Source organism: Panonychus citri, unplaced genomic scaffold (assembly GCF_014898815.1).
Source record: "Panonychus citri isolate SS breed McGregor unplaced genomic scaffold, ASM1489881v1 Contig00040, whole genome shotgun sequence".
NCBI lineage: Eukaryota > Metazoa > Arthropoda > Arachnida > Trombidiformes > Tetranychidae > Panonychus > Panonychus citri.
In genome coordinates, this window is record NW_026515445.1 from 259,272 (window position 1) to 281,209 (window position 21,938).

Genomic DNA, 21,938 nt, shown 5'->3' on the forward strand with positions numbered 1-21,938 from the left:
TTTTTCTCGATCATATAAACAAAGATTATGATTAATATTGAACATTGAAAATGGTAAAGAATTAGTAAAATCTAAATCATAATGGTAACAATTAAGGGAAGAGAAGTGTGTTATTAATAATAATAGTGATTAATTGTTATCATCATGATTTAGATTTGATTGTGAAGTGAAAGTTGTAAGTTTTTTTTTTATCATATTAACACAATTAACTTTATATTTACATGTTACTATAAAAACTTTTTTTCAAATATCATTTAACCCTTGAGCTTTAAATCAGTAATTAGTGATTAATTTAATTGCTCAATATGATTATGAATTAATTAGAGTTTTAATTAGTAACAGGGAGAAAAAAAGAGGAAGATTGGAATTATCTTCAGTAATCTAATTATAGCAAAAAAGTTGGAGAACTGAAACTTTTCAAGGATTAGTTGTAATTCCAGTTAAATTGTTGGTTGATGATTAAAGGTGAAAAAGTTTGATGGAATCATTTACAAATTGTAATCAATGCCCAGGGAAACAAAAGTTAATCAATGTCTCTAATTGTTAATTTTCGCCAATAACTTATATCCAAAGATGCTAAAGTCTATTTAACTGGTAATCAAATTTAAATTAATCATCGTAATTGTTTCAAGATCCATTCGGCCATAAATATTAATCAGAATAACAAGCAAATAAATAACGGGAATCTTGGTGAAACTTTTCAATTGTATTTAGAGGCGAAACCCACCGACAATTAAACACTTAATCAAACCATTAAACGATAAATAGTAATTGTTTGATTAAGTTGTTGATGGTGTTCATCATCTATATAAACCTTGATAAGGTAACAATAAATTGTCACTTTTAAGTGTAAATAGGTTAATCAGTTGTGTGAACAGAGAGTAATTCAATTGGAACTGTTATCACTTTTCATTTTTACTGGAATTGTTTCAGATTAAATGTTCACACATTCGTATCGCCAGAAGGTTGTTGTTGGTGCTGTTGTTGGGAACTGATTAAGTTAATAGTTGATGTGGTTGGTATTGGAGATATTGAAGCGGTGGTGTACAAGGAAGAGGCAGAGGTATTTGCGGTTGAGGTACTGGGTGGATTATCGGAGGAGTCGGATGTTGTTTTAACTCTTTTAGGCCTTAAATTGCGAGTGACTGTTGCCGATGATGAGGTTGTTGCTTGTGATTGGGAAGTTGGGGTTAGATCACGTTTGCAAGTTTCCATGTCCAGTTGGGAACTTTCGACTTGTTTTCGCTTTGGTTTGGGAGTTGGTGCGAATTCAAGTTCAAATTCATTGGTTAAGTCTCGAATTGAATTGGGGTTCGTTGTTGTCGGTTGATATTCTAGTGAACCTGTTCCATCCCATTCCAAAATTTCATGTTGTTTCTCTGGATTTTGTTCTTGAATTTTCCGTGCAAAAGGATTGGGCATGTGAGATATTGTTATCGGTTTATTGAGCTGTGCGTTTGATTGTGTATCTTTGTTATTCTCGAGTGTAGTTTCATCACTTTTCGCTTTAACGGCCTGTTTGGGTCGTTCTTCTTTTCGAACTCGTTTATTTGTTGCATTCTGAAGCATCTTTGCTTGACTTTCGAACCAAGCTTTCCAATCGACTTTACTAGATCGCGATTTAGCTGAAAGTCTTGTTGAGGCAACGGCTACTTTTAGTTTCGCTGCTCGAGTCTTCCAACGAGCTGAATTGGCTAATCTAACCGATCTGGTAGATCGATCTGTTGAGCTTGTAGTTTGAGTTTTAACAGGTTCAGGCTTTTTAACTTGTTTTTGTTTTCCAAGATCAGTTGGGGATTTAATTGTGTGCGCAGTGCGTTTGGTTCTTGCGGAGGTTCCACTTTGGTTTGATGGTGAAGGTGAAACAGTTCGAGAAAGAGGAGTCGAAGTATCTTTTTTATCACAACCAGATTCTTCCAATTGTTTGGTTCGACGAGATCGAGTGGTAACAGAAGATATAGATTGAACATCGTCATCTCTTCTTAGATTCATTGAAAGTCGCTCTTTGTTACAAACAAATTGTTTCATGTAATCATCAGTTTCAGTGGAAGGATAAACTTCAGGTAAAAGATTTCCTTTCGTCTTTTTTGCTGGTTCTAAGGGTTTTTTAAATTCGGGGGTTTTGTTTGATATGTTGGTCAATTTCTGACCACTGGCCAATTCTTTACAACAGTTATTCTCATTTTTTGTCTGGTCACCATTGGTACTATTTTTACCTTTTGAAATGGGCTCACAAATGGATGATGATGATCTCCGTTCGCTCATAGTTTCTTTCACCGTAAGTCCACGAAGGTCGAGACTTTTTTTCGGTGAATTTTGAATTGTTCGGCTTATACTTGGTTCATGCATCTTCATAAGTGATTCTCTTAATTGAGCACGAGACATGTACCTTGCCTCGCGTTTTTTATTCTCATCAGCTAATGTGATGGGGTTTTTACTTGATGTTAGATTTTCTTGAGAACCATTACCTTTGCGTCCTCCAGTAACTCCACTGTTCCTCTCTGATGGTTCATTTGGACAACGGCTTCGAGTACCTCGAACAGAAGAGTTTGTAATCTCGGTTTTCTTATCACAAGATGTTCTAGAATTTGTACCGCTTTCTTTTCGAAGGAGAGGCGAATTATTCTGGAAATTATGAGAATTTGTTTTTCCAGTTGATCCGGTTGTACTTTTCTTCTCAAAAGACGAATCGATGCTACTATCAGTTGAGTCGATAGATTTATTTGAACTTTGTGAAGCTTTATGATTTACTGGATTAGGGTCGATTTTGTTTAATCCTGAAATATCTAAAGTTTCCGCACTTTTAACAAGAGATTCCAATTGATCGCCATGGATTCTAACTTCACCGGAATAGACAAACTCAATGATTGCCACAAGATCGGCCATCTTCATGTCTTTCACAACGATAACTGGATTATTTTGACTTTTCAACATGGGATTTTGAAAGATTGTTTGGAAATAATTTGAAACAGAAGAGAGGATTAATCTATGTGCATGGATAAGTTGACCTTCGCAGACAAGAGTAACATCAGTCAAGTGACCATCTTCAAATAGATTCCTCATAACATTAAGCATCTTGGCCTCATGATCAATGCGAGTTAATAACAAGTGTGAAGTACTTGTTGCAGCCATCCTTAAGTGTGATGATTAATTAATTCTCTCCAATAAAAGAAAATAAAAGTAGAAAGATAATTTATCGACAATAGAAATACCAATGTTTAAAGTAACAGGAGCCAAATGATTCAAGTGTGAAGCACTAAAACACAATCACAAGGTAATTAGGTGAAGATGAGGTTGATAATTAACATGAAATAATAAGGATGGTGACAAATCAAGAGGAAGTTCAAACACCAGCAGGAAAAGAAAGGTAATTAAAACAAAGAGTAATCATAAAAAGCGGTGTGAAGGTGCATCAAATGAGCGGGATTCAGGAAAGATGTGAGATGATCAGGTGACAAGATGACAATCAATCCAATTCAGTGGAAACAATTAACAATCCAAATATGTCGATGAGAAGGATTAGATGATCAGACAAGATAAGATTCGAAAGGTGTGAAAATGGATCCAAGCGAATCAAGAGAAAGACCCATGTCAACCATGAGAATTTGTTTAAAGGTAAGAAGATGATGATGATGAATAGACCAGAATAATTAGTAGAATAGAATTTGAGAAAGAAAAGAAAATAAGATTAGAATGACAATTATGAGTAATCAAATCAAATTGTATCAGCAGGATATCAATTAATAGACAAAGATAATAGTATAACCACAATTGCGAAGATAAGAAATAGTAAAAGTAAGAGAAAAAGAAAGAAAGAAAAAGAAAAAGAAAAAGAAAAAGAAAAAGAAAGAGAAAGAGAAAAACACACACAAAAGAATAGAATGAAAAAAAGAAAGGAAAAAGAAAGGAAAACAATTAAGGGTAAGAGAAGAAGATTTTAGTGGTAGAGATAAATAGTATCTTACCTTTTGTTTTACCAATTTGGAGTAAATAGTTTTGGAGAGAAACAATTAGTTAGTTAATTGTAACAATCTAACAACTTCGGACAATCAATTTGAAGAGAATAATTTAATTCATAGAACAGAAATTAAAGAAGATTAAGATTAAAAGATGAACAAGTTTTCTAATAATGGAGAATCAAAACAGAGAAAATCACAACAAAAAAGAGAGAAAGATGAAAGTAGACAGAGAAAAGAAAATCCTCTTTCTTTTATTTTCTTTCATATTCTCTGTCTAATTTACCTACGACTGCGCTTTCTTCCAATGTAGACAGAGACGGAGAAAGAGAAATTTATATGAAATAAACACTCTGTTCATCTAATTACAGAGTTTATCTAATCCGTAGCATCGTAATTTTGATAACTTTCAATTTGTTATTCTAATTGTTTGATAATCATTTTAATTTGAATTTTATTCTTTTTTCTTCTCGCTGATTATTAACTAATTACATTCGTCATCTTAATTGTTGCTGTTGATTTGATCTCTTCAAGGTTTTTCCGATTTTGGAAAAGTTTTCATTTTTCTTTGTTCGAGTAATTAAATTTTACTTTCTAATTGTTGTTGTTGTTGTTTCTTATGATTGATTGTTAATCAAATCTTTAGGTTAATTAGTTTGAATTTGTTTCGTTTAACTAGTTCACTTGTAGATTAACTAATAACCATTTCGTTTACTTTACCAAACTCAAAGTCTTTTCATCCCTTGTACTTGTCAGTCTTTGAGTTGATATTTAGTAACTTATGGAACAGTTTTCATTATCTGATTGATTCTCATTTGAAACAATTATCACTCATCAACTAATCAAAATCAGATCCTCTATTTCTATTGTTTAACTAATTTCGTATCAACCATGATAGAAATTTAGTCTAATTAAATGTTAAACAATTAACTCCGTTCGTTGAATGCACTTAACAAGAATTAGTATTTCCTCTCAAGTATCAAACTGATTTCCAATTCTTCCAATGGTCAGTACAATCAAAATATTCTAATTGTTTAAAATTTAGTTTTGTCTTTAATTAGTAATTCGAATTGTTATAATCTATTCACAATTGTATTTTCATATTAAAATCAATTTGGTTACATAAATTCAATCCAGTCGATCCAATTGATTTAAAAAACAATTGTATAAATTACAATTTGATTGAATAAACGTAAATTGTTAAATCATATGTTACCTGATGTTTAATCATCAAGGACGAGAACCAAAAAGGCCTCAAAAAATAATTTTTTTCGGAAAAGTTTTATAAGCTAATAATAAGTGAGGAACAAAGTAAAACTATCAGATTTTGTCTCTTGGACGGCGATCGAACTTTACCTCGAAAGCTCATGTACGATGTTTGTAAAGCAGTAACTGCATTATAACGGTTTGCAAACGGAATTTGATACTTATACCATATTCTATAAGAAAAATATGAATACGAACTTGGTTTTTCAATATTAATTGACTAACATGGACTTTTTGACAGGCCACATTTACGAAACTAAATTTCTCGTGAATTGAGTATCTAAACAGGCTAAAAACTATTTTTAAAGAATAGTTTATTATGCTGAGCGACGATTTCAAGCTATTTGACCTTAATTTCACAAAAATAAGTTCGAGCTTAATAAACTTTCTGTTTGACAATTGTTTCCGGCCAATTAGCACTTTAATCAATTTCTTTCTCTGTACTTTGCTCATTCAATGGCGAAGTATTTACAATGTTGCTTTTTTGTTTAGCTTTAATTGAAAGATGATTTCATCTCATTGTGAGCACGTTAATTATCATTGTTTAATTAACTATTCACAATTTACGAAGAGCCCAGAAAAACTCATCTTCTCCTTCAAAATAATCAGGTAAATTTTTTGGACGATCAGCGACAATTTCATTTATGCGTTTCTTATGTGTTACCTTAAATGTTTGGCATAAGGCCATAAGGGCAAGGCATAATGTTTTTTGGGATGCCGTTGATAGTTTAGTCATTAAAAATGATAACAACATGATCATCATCACCGGTTTTCAGGAGGTGCCGAAATCTGAAATGATCTAATTTGGACGTGACCTGTTTAAAAAAATGGATGTTGATGATCCAAGAAACTCATTTGTTTATCGATATATTGGAACGGAACTTATCACTCTTGTTACAGAGGGATAAAGCCAATTTACTAGATTCCCGAAGTCATATACAGGTTAATATCGTGACCTTTTCTAAGGAGTGTAATGACTGTGTCACCGCCATAATAAATTTGCATCGAAGTCCTGAAGGTGACACTGAGGATGCGAAGCTATTTCTTTCGTGTTTGGCTTCTATTTGTTCAAGAACGATAATAATCGTAACCAGTTGACGCGATCGTCCTCCTCGGAGATTTCAATCTTCGCAATATTTGGGATGGGAAACCTTATAAAAAAGTAGGGAGAGAGAAATGGGAATTAGTTCTCCTATCGTTGCTGTTAATACATTATCAACATAAACCTAATTCGAGCGCACCAACTCGAGAATCCGCTTGTATCGACTTTGTTTGTACAACACCAAATCTCCGGTTGGAGAATCAGATTCAATTGCTGGAAACCGAAAGTGACCACGAAGCTTCAGGTCCCATATACGTAAAACGGGCGAATCGGACATCGAAGGAAGAAGAGAAAAAGACCTGTAACTCTGTGTATCCTTTTGATACTTTGAAAATATTGATGAAAACCATAATCACCAACAAAACATACAAAGAATTGGCTGTTAAGCATTTAAATAGGAAATGAGCCTTTTTTGTCGCCATAATTAATTTAATTTTCATTTCATTTCAATTTTCATTTTTATGATTTACATTACATTTTCATTTTTTATTAAGAAATTCTTTAACTTGTTTTCATATACAAAATGTAAATGGCAAGTGGATGAAAGTAATGGTCCACAATTATAATTAAAAGTTTCAATTAATCCCTCAATTCCTTGTTGATCAAACACTTTATATGCACCACATTTTTTTTTACTTTACTCAAATTGTATCAGCAGGATATCAATTAATAGACAAAGATATTAGTATCTTACCTTTTGTTTTACCAATTTGGAGTAAATAGTTTTGGAGAGAAACAATTAGTTAGTTAATTGTAACAATCTAACAACTTCGGACAATCAATTTGAAGAGAATAATTTAATTCATAGAACAGAAATTAAAGAAGATTAAGATTAAAAGATGAACAAGTTTTCTAATAATGGAGAATCAAAACAGAGAAAATCACAACAAAAAAAGAGAAAAGAAAATCCTCTTTCTTGAGATTTTGGAAAAGTTTTCATTTTTCTTTGTTCGAGTAATTAAATTTTACTTTCTAATTGTTGTTGTGTCTTATGATTGATTGTTAATCAAATCTTTAGGTTAATTAGTTTGAATTTGTTTCGTTTAATCAAAGTGAATTTCATATGTTCAAAAACTTTGGAAATTGAAAAAATTCTGATGATTAGCAATTTTTTACCTTCGATCAACAGTTTGATTAAAATTCATCTTTTATATTATCATAATTAGGCATATTTAAATTTAGGTTTATTATTATCTGATTTGGAAAAAGTTAATGGATTAATCAGATCGTCAATTAGTTTGATGATTTACCACCAATGGTAAATTATTGATGCTTTGAATTGTGAATCAATCAAGCGACATGATGGTTGATCAAATTGTACGATTTTTTTTGAGAGAGAAAGAGATGCAATCGTTAAATATTATATATGGTGAATTTGATGATACAATTAAGTAATTAAAGAAAAGAAAATAATCTTTTGTTGTTTGATATAAATGCTCGGAGAGTGGACAAGAGAGAGAGAGAGAGAGAGAGAGTGGACAACGATAAGATAATTGTTAAGGCATTGAGAGTAACCATTTGATTATGAGAGGATGTGATCTATTGGATTATCAATAAAATATAATTTAAAATGAGAACAATAATAAATTAATATCAAGATGAATCGAGTTTTAATCGGCGAGAAAATCTTTAAGTAAAGTTGCTCTTCTCTTCTCGGTGATGTCCATTTGATTTTCTAAATCTCCTCGGTCAGTTGTTTCCGCTCTTTCCAATTTCCATGAGAGATTTTCAATCTCCGCTTCTAATTGGGCTTGTTGGTACTCGAACAATTGTTTCCTTGGTCCGGTTTCCATAAAGTAGGCATAAGGATAAGTATATTGTAGAGTGTAACGGCACTTGGCTAATAAAGAAGCGGCGTCTAGAAGGTATTGCCAATCGATCCAAGTTCCCTTGTTGGACATTACCTCCCGTTGGATTCGATCTTTGATCTTGGTCAATGCTTGTTCTTCCAATCGTAAACTTCTCGCATGATTGTCCCATCTTTCGTAATAGAAGAGATACTTTTTAAGAGCTTCTCGAGCTTGGACATTTGCCGATTCACTGGCAGTCGATGGATTCTCTTTGTACCTTGAGCATTCATAATATTCACTTCCATGAGCTTTCCAATCACCTAAACACATCCAACAGAAATCATGTTTACAGGTAACACATTGCATGTGATTACAACCGCCATTCTTTTCAATACATATACTACAATTGGGACAATCTTTGGTGTTCGCGGAAATATAATTGGCAGTTTCCGAATCATCGGCACATTTGGTTAACCATTTTTTGATCACAGAACATTCGGTTGGAGCATGATAATCGCAACCACATTTATAACAGAAGCTCGTTTTACATTGTACACAAATGACCCTTTTCGATTTGTTTTCTTGCGCTCGAATTATTATATTACAGTTAAGGCCAGGGCAGAAACGAAGCTCCGGATGAGAGGTTACATATTCGGTGAAAGCAAATTTCTTATACTTTTCTCGGAGACAATTTTTTCTTATACATTCAAGGGCAAATTCCTCGGGAATCAATTCATGACATTTCGAGGCCATACATTGAATACTAATCGATGAACCAAGAGCAACCTGAGTCTCTATATGACAAGTCCAACATTCACGGCAATAAAGATGACAACATGAAAGTCCAGTAAATGTTGTCGTTGATTGTGGTCGTAGACAAATTGCACAAGTAATAAAATCCGATGATAATGAATCTTGAGTCCATTCAACTTCATCATATGAATTATCACCATTATTTGTATAGAAACTTGAATCAATCTGATCAGATGAACCACCAGATGAACCATTCATCTCACCATTGGTCATTTTCTCCTTGATTTTATCAATATCCCATTTAAATTGATACAAAAGAACCTAAAAGTATAAACAAAATAGAAGACACAAATTATAAAATAGAAGCAAAGAAACCAAAGAAAAAAATAATAAAAGAATCAACTTTTTCTCACCTTTGCTTTAGAAGAATTGATTTTCAATGATTGACAGAGAAACTCAACAGTGTTAGTCCATAGTTTGTCAACTTCTTGGACAGGTAAACATTCATATTCAAAGAATTCAGGGTCATTAAGCTTAGCATCACCCTGAAGAAAATCTAATTCATTTTCTAATTCACTCATTCGGTAGTAATCATCATAATCACAAGCGTAATCGTCTTCATCACAATCATCTTCATCGTAAGTATCCATACCATCATCTGAGTCACTTTCTGTCATATGGATGATCAATAAATCACAGGAAAATACCAAATCACTTTTCTCTAATCTCCTTCCTTTAATTCAACAATTAAACAAAAATTGACAGTTGAAACATCTCAAAATCAAAACAAACCTTTAAAAAGATACAAATATCGATATTTTCCCGATATTCGCTTGGATCTGATATCGAATAGAATCCCAATCAGATCTTGGATTTTAATTGTCGAGTTGTAAGAGTTTAATTATTTCAATTAGTATCTTACAGATTGGAAATTTTTTTCCTCTCTTACTTTGATTAGTTTTCTTGTCTTTCATTCCTGCTGATTTTGTTTTAACAATTAAACAATCAAATTTTGATTGGATAGAAAAGATTCAATTTGTACCAAACGAAAAGTTTTCAATTGTTACGATTAATTAATCGTTAAAATAAGTTAATATTGTTAAACTAATAGTCAGCTACATATTTGAATTTGTAGAGTCTACTAATCGTTTTAAAAGATAACAATTAAATTTGATTTACATGAGAAACTATTTGACAATATTTTTACAAGCGGAAATTATATCAGGAAATTGGTAAGAAAATCCAAGTTTTTCAACTCTTTTTGGTGACACTTTCTGACCTTGGGTCATCATCGATGCCCTTTCTTTACCGAAGATAAGTTCAACCACTTTCTCAGGTAAAGGCATAAAGGAAGGACGAAACATGGCTGATCCTAAGGCTTTGGAAAACTGTTTGTTCGTGACGATTTGAGGAGCGACGCCATTTAAAATTCCGGTAACGTTTTCATTGTTCACCGAAAAGAGAAACAAATTAACTAAATCATCAATATGAATCCATGGAAAATACTGATTTCCAGATCCAATTGGACCACCAAATCCAAGGAAAAAAGGCAAATAAAGCCGTTGAATTATTCCTCCGTCTCGAGCTAAGACAACACCCGATCTTATGATAACCCGACGTGTCGATTTAGATGGCGACAAATTACCAGCATTTTCCCAATCGATACACAATTTAGAGAAAAAATCAGCTGATTTTGGTTTACTATCCTCATTATATTCAATTGATTGACTAGGAGGATAAAAACCAACACCAGAAATTGTGATGAAAACTTTTGGTGGTTTCGCCGATTTATCAATGGCCTCAGCTAGAATTCGGGTAGTCTGAACTCGACTCGAAACAACATTCTGTCTAAACCCTGGAGTCCAACGTCTCATTGGATCAAGAACATTTTGTCCAGCGACATTGACCACTACATCGGTTTCATGAGGAAATCCTTTTTGTTGAATATCATTCTGAAAGAAATGAAATTGAATGAATGAAAAAATTGGAAATTGAGTCTGTCAAACAATTTAGAATTAGAATCAATCATTACCCATGATAGTCGATTGTCACCCGGCATTCGAGAGATGACAATCACTTTAGAGGCACAATTACGAAATGCATCAGCTAAATGAGTTCCAACTAATCCAGTTCCACCTCCTGAACAATCAAATTAAAGAAGAAAAAAATAAAAATCAGTAAATAAACAACAGAAGAAAAATAAATAACATTAGTCTTACCGATGAGAACAGTTGATAATTTAGACATTTTCAATTAGATTTAAGCTTCTAATCAACTGGACAATCAACTAATTGTTAGAAAAGATAATTGTCACAATTAAAGAAATTTATAAACTGCTAACGAAGAGAAAACAGATGATTAACCCAAACAGAGTTTTTAACATTGAGAAGAAGAAGGAAAAGAAAAAGACAGAGAAGAGAAAATCCTCTTTCTTTTTCAACCTTCTCTTCTTTTATCTTCTCTGTCTAATTTTTCAATGACTGATCTTTCTTTCAATGTAGACAGAGAAAGAGAAAGAGAAATTTCAATGAAACGAACTCTCTGTTCATCTAATTACAAATAGAATTCAGTTGAATTATCGAATTCGTATAAATCTCGACATCGTCGTGGAAATTGTTCTAAGGTAAAAGAAATTTGAAGTTCGAGTCCGATAAGTTGAACGAAATTTTTTCCTCTACAATTAATTTGATTGTTCACTAATTGTAAAAGTTTTTTTTTCTATTTAAATCGTGGTAACAATTTATGATTAGATTTCCGATTCGACCGAAACTTTGAAGATCATTTTCTCCTCTTTTGATTCAAATGTTTTCGAGTTGAGAACCAGAGCAATTAACTTAAAATTAGAAAGAAGATTAAACAGCTTTTAATTAACTTTCTCCTTTTTTTACCCAATTAGTGGTAATGATTGATTGTTGAGACAATTTAGTTAACGTTAATTAATAAAAAAACTTTTTAAACCAAAGGGAAAAATTACAAATGGAAGTTTTTAACTTTGTTGATTGTTTCTAGTTTTGTTTTTCACCGTTGATCCGAATAACCCAACAATTAAGATTCGCAGATTTAATTGATTGGCGAGGCAATTTTGCTTGTAATCAACTAATTATAGTGTTTTCCAAGGTGTGAGAGCAAAAGATGAGAGAATGATAGAGAAAATTAGAAGAGCAAACGAAATTTGATGCGAATTAAATCATCAGGTAATTATTGAAATTTCTTTTTTCACGAGAGTTAATAAATTGTTCATTTAAATGAGAGCACCGAAAACTGGATTGTGTCGACAAATACTAGGACCATATTCTTCGTATTTTTGTTTCGTGTGCGAAGTTGTATAAAATTCATTCGTCGAAGCTAAAATCGATCCACCGAACCAAACAGCGTAACGTTGCATCGAATGGGAAACAACTTTGACCGTCATTTGACTTGGAGTGATTGTTCCTGATGATAATTGTGTACTTAATTTCTGTCTAGCATTGCATTGCCGTTTAATATCACGTTCTAAACGTTTATCGAAATCTTTGAACATAGTTGATCCACCAGAAAGAACGATATTCTGAAATGTAATTGGAAAATGAAACAAAATTAGTTCAAATTATTCATTAGATGTTAAACACGTTATCAATGTTGATTAATTCATTTAAAAAGGGATTAGTTTAAGAGGATTAAAGGTTATTATGTTGTAAATTGTAATACTAGATGATAATTTAAGGGTGGATACAGAATTATCATCAAGCGGATATCCTGAGTAATTCAATAATTACTAATACTAATGGTAATTCCTAATTTGGAAGTGAGATGAAAACAAATTATTTTGATGAGAAAAGTAAACTAATTGTTATGAGTTAATCCTGATATTGATTATCAAGATTATCTCTCTTCCTCTTATCATATTTATGTGTAGAGATTTGATTAAGATTTTGTTTCATTACCTTATAAAGAGGTCGACGAACATCAATTGGACAGTTTTGTATACAAGTGTCAACAATGTCAGAAATTGATGTTGAAAATCAGGATTAGCGATCTCAGGATTGAAAAATATCTCAGGTCCAAGGAAACGTTCAAATCCAACATCAACATCAAAATTTGATTTGGTTATATGATTAACACCAGAATATTTTTTAACACATTTAGATGGGTTCTTGTCAAATTTGTCAAACTCTTTAGCAATATCTGGACAAATGTAGCAGAATTTTTCCTTAATTGCTTTTGCAGTTTCCAATGATTGTTCGGGTGGAATGTTAAATTCACGTTCACGTAGAAGACTTTGGATAAAATAAGTAATATCACGACCTGCAATGGGAATATGTTTGATACAACTACCGATAACATAGCCATCGGCAACAGGGATAACATGGGTCACACCATCACCCGAATCAACCACAATTCCGGTTAAACTTTGAACTCCATTGGTTGCCGACCAAGAGGCCACCAGAGCGAGAACAGCTTGAACGGCAATGTATAAACCAGGTACATTAAAAGATTCAAACATAATCTCAGCAGTGTATTCACGGTTCTCTGGTGTATTCAAGGGCGGTTCCGTTAGTAGGAAATAATGATCCTCTGGTTCAGCTCGAAGATATTTGAAAATACATTGTTCCCAGAAGCGTTCCATCAAGTCCCAATCTTCAACGATACCATGACGGATTGGGTATTTAATTGAATAACCATTTAGATCAATACAATCATCGCCAATGAAAAAATCTAAATCATCAATTCCTCTTGCTAACCGACGAGAAGCTTGATCACCAACTTTAGATGTTTCCTTTATTGCTATGGACGATGGGATAATATACTGAGGTCCAGTATTACCAGCATAGCCTAATTTAGTGTAACCAGTACCATTGTCGATAACAATTGCAGGTAAATGATTAGTCATGATGATCACCAACTTGACACAGAAAATGAATCCAACACTGTGACAAACAAAAAACTATTCAAAGAGAAGATTAAATGGAAAGAGAGAGAAAAGGAGAAAGAGAGAAAACTGTGAATGAAAAAGGGGTGAGGCAAAGGAATAGAAGACACACACACACAGGTGAGAGAAAGAAAAAGAGAATAAAATAAAAAGAAAAATTAAACAGAACAAAAAAACTCTGAAGATATTTGATTCTTAGGAATTAAACAAACACACAAAGAGGAAGAAAGAAAAAAAGAAAAGATTTAGATGAGAAAAGAAAACAGAAGAGAAACAGTTAACACACTTGATCTCCATTCTAATTGGAATCAATTCTTTCAACCAAAAGACTTGAACACTTACCTTTTAGAGTATTGCCTTAACCACCGAACAATAATAATAACTAATTAGTAGAAACTAGAAAATGATTCCATTAATCAGTAAATCTGATTAATTGAAAAACAACAAGATTGATCAACCCAACTGAAAACTCAGTTAACTCAAAGATTAAGCCGGTGAACCAATAAAACGTTTGCGCGCGAATTTCAACCCAATCGAGTTTCTTACGACAAAATAACAACAACAATCAATAAATTGCAATCAATTAGATTTGGAGACAATCAAGTCAACTTAATTTGTTCTCGAATCTCAAAGGAAATTAGAAATCATGTCCATTTTCATCAACGATTTTCATGGTCAATCGTAAATGTGAAAGAGAAAGTGTCAAATTGATCGACGAAATTTAATTGAATTCATAGTTTGAATTGTTTTTCTTCAAGTTTGAAAGGCTTATGTCTCCTCTTGATTTTAATTGTATGCAATTAATTGGTTAGTTTCATTTCTAAATTGAAATTGTATGTGTAATAAGTTTAATTGTTGATTGATAGATTTAAAAATAGCTCGAGATTTGATTTTGTTTTATTGAATCAATGATTCGATTTCCATCAAGGTGGTTTCGGAGGATAAGTAATTCTTAGTGCTAATTGACTGATATAAAGGAAATCAACTTAATTTAGTTTAATTCTCCTTTAATTAAGAAAAATTGAAGAGCTTAAAAAATTCCGAATTGAATTCAAATTAAATCACAATGAAAATGTTTTGTTCCACTGACACTAGATGGCGAAACTCATTCGTAACTAAAGAAAACTTTAAAGCAATTAAATCAATTTTAATCACAATCAGAATCAAAGTATTTGCACAAATAGTGTAGGTTATAAATCACCATAGAAAGATAATTGTCAATCCAATTAGATTCCCTGGTAAATTACCCATTAAATTGTGTATAGAAAGAAAACTAAGATTGGAAAAGGAAAAAAAAATTATTAGTTAGAAATCAGTGATTGAAACAATTAAGCAAACTAATGGTTAACCATTAACCTAATTAACGTAACTTACATAAGCCATTAGAAGCAGTTTAAACAATTAAGTAATAATATACACAAGAGATGACAATCAAAGGGGACATTTAAAGTGAAACAAGAAAGTGAAACTATTAATCAAATCGTGAAAGTGAAACAAAAAAAAATGGTCAATATATAAATTGTAACAATCAAACTTTAATGGAAATCATGTTAACATGAATTAGCTTTCAACTGATGATTAAAACTGATGATAAAAAAAAACCTAATGTCCATAGGCGTCCATTGAATGTGTATATAAGTTGAATATAAGGTCAACTCCCGCTGATGATCAGAGGATCGGACGAGAATTGATTTAGATGAAATTATCAGAATCAATATTATCTCACCTTGATCAACATATTGATACAATATGATGATAAACTTGATGATGATGATGATGATGATGATTATAGAGAGTGTATAGGATGAGAGGAGGAAGAGGGTGGAGGTGGTGGAGGAGGATGAAAATGATGAGGAGGCAAATGTAATGATACATTTAACTTGATTGAAAACAAGGCCCTTAGTTGGAGGCCAAATTAAATGGATTGGAATCAATTCAATTCAGTTTTAACTTAATTTCCGGGTAACTTCATCTTAATTTAATTTCTAGTAGTTAAGTTTTGTTTCTGTTATTATTGATCATCATCATTTGATTAGTGTAACAATCAAACTTGCAACCATTCAATTGATTGTATTACAAGTTGTTTAAATATGATAAACTTTCAGATATCAAACAATTTACTAATCAAAATGTTCAACTTGTTGTTGTTTATTATGATTAACTTTGATTGTCGTGGTTAAATGATAATACAACTAATAATAATGTTATTATTATTTAATTGTATCGATTTCATTATTATTATTAGCCTGATTGTTGTTAAAGTTAATCAATAAGTAACCTTGTAGTTGACAATTAAAGTTTTATTTTGTATAATCAAATCAAATTGATTGTTTTATAATTTCTGTTGATTTGTTATGTTATCATGATTAACTTTTGTATTTGATTTCTGGATCAATATTAATTGTTGATCATATATAACATTACTTATCACCAATCATGGTTATTTTAATTGTGTAAAGTTAATCATTACAACAATACAAGAAAACAAAAAGGTAATTGTAACAATCAACATGGTGAAAAGTTTCAATAGATGACTGATTATTTTGTAAGATTTGATTCTTTAACAAAACAATTAACAAACCACAAATACATAATAACAACAATCAGTAACCACAATAGGAATTAAAAAAATTATCAATTCTCTTGATTGTTTGTAAATTGTTTTCATTAGAAAAAAGTTTCTTATTGTTGGACACGATAGATTAACCATCCATGAAACTTTTCTTCTAAATTCGAATTCTATTTTTTTTCTTCTTATTCTATTATCATCATTTTGTCTTCTCTCTCATCATAATAAGGAAATCATCGATCATCCTTTCTCATCCCTTATCATCATCTTAAAGAAGAAGAAAAAAATCTTCTCATCATCATCATGAATCTTGTCATCTTTTGTCTGAAGCAAAAAAGTGTCTTCCATTTACTTTCCAATGTCTTTTTCATCATTTCTCTTTCTTTTCTTCATTTATCATCATCATCATCATCATCATCATCTTGATCATCATTTTCTGATGATAATGATTGTATCTTAAAAATGATGATAACCGTTAATCTTACTAATGATAACAATGAATGAAATCAATTCCCAATTGAAAGAAAAGTGAAAAAAAATCTCAACCATTGTTGATGAATGATGATGACGATGATGATGATGTCTTCCATATCATCTGATTGTTTTCATCATCATTATCACCTTACCTTAATTGTGTTGAGCTAAATTGATTGTCTCTAATTATTATTGTCCACTAATTGTTTTTTTTCAAAGTCCAATCTCTGGGGACGATTTAAACTCGATAACCTTAGAGTTGGTAAACAGGTCATTTAAAATCAGTTTACCTTTACAGATACTTTTTCATTATCATCATCCTCATCCTCATCCTCATCATCCTCATCATCTTTGACAGCTGATTGATTGAATCAATTCTTGGATACAAAAAAAATCATCATTATTGAACCAACACTTAATACAAGTAGCAACTTAACAGTTACTATTATCATCATCATAATTATCATAATAATTTAAGTTAATCATGATTCTTGCTTGATCATCATTTTTAATTGCATTTGTCAGTTTTTGACAACAATTTATATCATAAACACACATCATTAACCTCATTGATTATTTACAATCAAAATCTTTAATTACAATTAACAATCTAATGTATCATGAAAAGTTTTGGGGAAAAAAGTTTCCACTGAACAAAATTATCTAACTAACCCATGAAAGTTTAAAATTGTAACCAGTTTAATTGTTAACAATTAGCAATAACTGATTGGCAATTATTGTGTTTCTTATTAATTTAAGATGATTTGATCAACAATTATAAATACTACAATAACTAGTTTTTGATTAATACACAATTATGATTAGTGATGATTAAAAAATAAAACCAAACCCAAGTGAAAACTTTTAATCAGAATGATTAGTTTTCCATGATTTTTTGATTAACTTTGATTGTGAGTCTCTCTCAAGGTTAATTTAGTTTCAACCATTTTCGTTGATTATTTACAATTTAAGATACAATTTGCAAATCTTAATCATCAGGGGGTAACCAAATCAAGTTGACTGATAGCGGAAATGAGATTTAAAAACAAATCATAATCAAAACTTAAATTGCAATTGTAATTGACTTTTTTATCAATGTAAATCGAATCACAATTTAATTGTAATCAATATATTTCGTTTCAATTTCAATAAAATTAAAATTGTTATCTTTATATCATAATTATAAAAGTTAAACTAATCGTTTGAAAAATTAGTTAATTGTTTGGTAAGTTGGAAACACAATATAAGGTTGAGAATCACAATGAAAAGGTAAACAATTAACTGATTAACGGTTTTACAAGGTTATCATCGGACTGATTGTTAACAATAACAATATAATATTAGTTTTAATGGTTAATTATCAAGGAGACAAACACTCACACTGGTTGATTCACAAACCAACCCGGTGGGCCACAATAAACCACCCACTACGGTTGAAGACACCTTAGTATCTGTATATAAGATGATAATAAAATGCTGAGGAAAAAAAGTTGATGATGAAGATAAAGATGAGGGATGAGGATGAGGATGAGGATGAATATGAAGATGAAAAATGATCAATGATGTTTCATGGGGAGTTAAAGGGGCGGATCGTCATTGATTTGATTTTTTTGCGATTCTCATGCAAAAACTTGTTAATCTTAATTTGCAATAACAAATAAACAGAATCAAGAATTAAAAAAGTTATGACAGATTAAAAGATTATGAATGGATGATTAAGAAAAAGGATGATGATGATAATCAGTAAATTGTTTCATGTAATCATTTTTTTCTCTCTCTCTCTCTTCTCTTCATGATCGATTGGTTTTTCTTGTAGCAGAGTGAGATCACAAATCTTAGCATCTCTCTCTCTCTCTCACTCTCTCATTCTCGATATTCAGTTTCTCTCTCTCTGTCTCCCACCCACTGCGGGGAAATACAAGAAAACAGATGAAGATGAAAAAGGTAATCAGGTAACTAATTCATATACAAATATATTACTGATAGATTGAGGGTGGAGGAGAGAGAGAGAGATGAAGATGAAGATGATGATAAACAACAAAGTTGGGGTGGATTAATTATCTTCATGATAGAGGCAATAGTTAACTTATTGTTTGTTTATTTGTTTTGTTTGTGAAAAAAAAATTGACAGAAAAAAAATCAGGGAAGAATATATAGAAAAAGGAAGATGAAGATGGAGATGGAGATGGAGATGAAGACGAAGATGATAACGAAGATGATTATGATGATGATGATGAAGGAGTAAAATTTGACTTTACCCTCGGGAGGAGGTTGATTAAGATTGACTGGTTTACTTGTTGTTGTTATTGAGCAAGAGGAGGTTTAGGTGAGTAGCTTGTAAGGTAAATGGTGGAGGAGGAGGAGGTGATCATGAAGGTGGAGAGAGGGATAGATGATGATGAAGATCATCATCATTTTTATATCATCTCTTTATCATCATCATCATAATGATAAGTTAGAAAACTTTTTGTAAACAATAACAGTTACCAATGTTTTCGTTGGCTTTTGTTTACAGGTAAGTTTACCTTTCCAAATGATACCTTTTTTTTCAACCTTATCATTTGTTGTTGTTTTTTATTTCACTTTACCTTTCAACCCCTCCCACCTTTGAACCTACAGGGTGTTAGTTTGCTAGGTAATTGTAATTGTTGAGGTTAATCATTATCATTAAATTAACAACAATCAAAACTTTTGACAGGTAAAAGTTTTAAAATACAAAAACTGAAACATAAACAAATCAAAGTGTTACTTGATTACTGAATTTATTATTAAATTGATATTAAGCTAATTAGCTGATTGATTGATTGTTTGGATTCAATTGTTAACTACTGTTTTCTTAATGGCTAATCAGGTAAAGTTTTCAGAACTTTTTGAGTTTCGAGAGTTCGAAAAGTTTTTTTTCTTTAACTTCTCTTGGGTTTTGATGTTAACCTTTGATTGTTATTAATATATTTTGAAATGAGAGCCAGTTAATTGGTCTGGTTAAGTTGGTTAGTTGAAGCTAATCAACAACAATTAAACAGTTGATGGTGATTGTTGCTTCTGACTGTCAATCTTAATCAATTGGGTGATTAATGAACTAACCAGGTAAGTTGAAAGAGAGAGAAAGGAAAACAATAGAAAGGGGGAAATTTGAACCTTACAATCAAAGGAAAAAGGTAAGTGGGTGGGAATGGGAGTGAGTCTAGTGGAGGATAAACAGTAGAGTGAGTGAGAGAGAGAGAGAGAGAGAGAGAGAGAGAGAGAGAGAGAGTAACAGAGGGTGGGGTGGGCAGACCTCCCAAAGTCCAAGAAAACAATATGAGTCTCAAAGTGGGAAAACATTAAAATCTCAAATGAATTATGATCATCATGATTACTACAATTTATGGACGAATCAAGATCAGAATCAGAAAAACGTAAAAACGGAAATGGATAAGATAAAAATTTTGTGTTTTTTTTTGTTCGAACAAAAAAAAAATTCTCTTCTCTTTAGTTTCTAATCACCAACAATTAACTATATCATTAGATCTTAGATTTTTTTACGATTCTGTATTACCCTCAACTCTATCCCAGCCGATCTCCTCCTCATCCTCCCACCGCCATCATCTTCCTGGGCGTGATATCAATCACTATTATCCTTAAACTTGATTATTGTTATTATGATTAACCGATTCCCAGAATTTTCATCTTGATTGTGATTCTCTTTAATCATGATAATCAGTTAATCACTTTGTTTGTGATCTATCACTTGCTTGGTATGAGAACGTGAATCCAATGTAATAATATATTTACTTAATCATTTTCATCAAACAATCAACTTTTTCCTTCTCGATCATTATCATTAAATGATTAGTTAAATTGTCATTTCTTATGGTTGGTCAATTGTTTTCCTTATCTTAACCTTTAATCAATCAAATTAAATTAACCACAGACTGGTTAATGGTTAATCATCAATCAAATTTAGTCTTGATTAAAAAAAACCACATAAACAATTTACATAATTTTGTTATTATCGTGATTTATTGATTGTTGTGTTAATTGTTGTTACTGTTGATGATGATTTGACTTTTTTATTATTATTTCTTGATTGTGATACAATGTTGAGATGATAACAATTTACTGATTGTGATTAACTCTATATCAAGTCTATATTAAATTGTTTATCTTTACTTGTGTGTCTGTTGTTTATAATATTAATGGTTTCATATTAAATTGATTATGATTTATTGATTTTGATTAAGGTTTGGTATTTACTTGTTGATTCATATTATCATTTAAATTGTAAATCATTTTTTATCATTTACAATTTTTAATAACAATTTAAAATCATTTATCATTGAAAATGTTGCTTACAATTGTACTAGAATCACAAAACTTATCATTCAAATCATGTAACTTACAATTTAAAAATCTAGAGGAATAATTTTTCAACAATTTAAACTGAATTAAGGAGATTGTATATTGAAAGATGGGAAAATGTAATATTAAGATGATTGCGACAATTAATTGTGAAGAGATACAAATTTATTAGGAGAGGAAAAAAAATAGATGAAGGTAACAACAATCAATAGTTAATTGCAATTATAAATGATATTATTTAATGATGGCTGATACTTATGGTTAATCATTTGCTATGGGAGTATTGAACATCAATATTTAAGCAACAATTAACTAACAATCAAAGGCTATTGATGTTGATTATAATGAAGGAATCGGTCAAGGAAATGAATTGAAATTGAAATTGAATGTGGGTACAATGAAAAGTAAATGATAATAACCAGCATCCGATGATGAAGAAGATGATAAAAAAATGCTAGAATCATCTTCCCACTCCCAACCACCCACCTCATCCTTATTATTATCATCATGTCTTTTGGATTTCCTGTCAAACACAGATTCAACATCCTCATCATCATCATCATCCTGCAGGATGATGATAACATAGCAACAGTAACTAACGATTTCCAGATCATCATCAAGTTTATCATTTGTTTATCAGGAATAAATTTCATTGAGTGTTTATACTTAGCACAACAAATCATATTGTAACTTACTCATGATGATGAAGATGAAGATGATGAGGTATATTCATAGGAATGTTTAAAAATGAAGCAAATGTAAGATGATGATGATGATG

General features: G+C 31.3%; 4 protein-coding genes across 4 annotated transcripts; all 4 read right to left on the reverse strand.

The window, feature by feature from the left end:
- Positions 1-309: 309 nt before the first annotated feature.
- Positions 310-4,172, reverse strand: LOC128397775 (broad-complex core protein-like). The gene is made up of 2 exons (XM_053358524.1): positions 3,966-4,172; positions 310-3,256 (listed from the first exon to the last, which is right to left on the reverse strand). The coding sequence occupies exon 2, from the start codon at positions 3,130-3,132 to the stop codon at positions 943-945; it is 2,190 nt and encodes a 729-aa protein (XP_053214499.1). The 5' UTR covers positions 3,133-3,256; positions 3,966-4,172; the 3' UTR covers positions 310-942.
- Positions 4,173-7,486: 3,314 nt separating this feature from the next.
- Positions 7,487-9,671, reverse strand: LOC128397780 (potential E3 ubiquitin-protein ligase ariadne-2-like). The gene is made up of 2 exons (XM_053358533.1): positions 9,281-9,671; positions 7,487-9,188 (listed from the first exon to the last, which is right to left on the reverse strand). Exons 1-2 carry the CDS (start codon positions 9,542-9,544, stop codon positions 7,935-7,937), a joined length of 1,518 nt encoding a protein of 505 aa, XP_053214508.1. The 5' UTR covers positions 9,545-9,671; the 3' UTR covers positions 7,487-7,934.
- A 249-nt stretch (positions 9,672-9,920) lies between these two features.
- Positions 9,921-11,319, reverse strand: LOC128397783 (epimerase family protein SDR39U1-like). Its single transcript, XM_053358535.1, has 3 exons — positions 11,087-11,319; positions 10,900-11,006; positions 9,921-10,819 (listed from the first exon to the last, which is right to left on the reverse strand). The coding sequence occupies exons 1-3, from the start codon at positions 11,112-11,114 to the stop codon at positions 10,055-10,057; spliced, it is 900 nt and encodes a 299-aa protein (XP_053214510.1). The 5' UTR covers positions 11,115-11,319; the 3' UTR covers positions 9,921-10,054.
- A 377-nt stretch (positions 11,320-11,696) lies between these two features.
- On the reverse strand, positions 11,697-14,276 carry LOC128397782 (actin-related protein 3-like). Its single transcript, XM_053358534.1, is given in 4 exon segments — positions 11,697-12,414; positions 12,791-12,864; positions 12,867-13,791; positions 14,119-14,276. Coding segments are annotated over 3 exon segments (1,251 nt in total). The 5' UTR covers positions 13,738-13,791; positions 14,119-14,276; the 3' UTR covers positions 11,697-12,108.
- Between the last annotated feature and the right edge of the window lie 7,662 nt (positions 14,277-21,938).

Excerpts from the sequence above, each read along its gene's own strand:
- LOC128397780 (XM_053358533.1), bottom strand. The coding sequence starts at position 9,544 with ATGACAGAAAGTGACTCAGATGATGGTATGGATACTTACGATGAAGAT. Across the intron at positions 9,189-9,280 it reads TCAATTCTTCTAAAGCAAAG|GTTCTTTTGTATCAATTTAA; the intron begins GTGAGAAAAAGT and ends TTATACTTTTAG.
- LOC128397783 (XM_053358535.1), bottom strand. The coding sequence starts at position 11,114 with ATGTCTAAATTATCAACTGTTCTCATCG. Across the intron at positions 11,007-11,086 it reads ATTATCAACTGTTCTCATCG|GAGGTGGAACTGGATTAGTT; the intron begins GTAAGACTAATG and ends TTGATTGTTCAG. Across the intron at positions 10,820-10,899 it reads GTGACAATCGACTATCATGG|AATGATATTCAACAAAAAGG; the intron begins GTAATGATTGAT and ends CATTTCTTTCAG.
- LOC128397775 (XM_053358524.1), bottom strand. The coding sequence starts at position 3,132 with ATGGCTGCAACAAGTACTTCACACTTGTTATTAACTCGCATTGATCAT.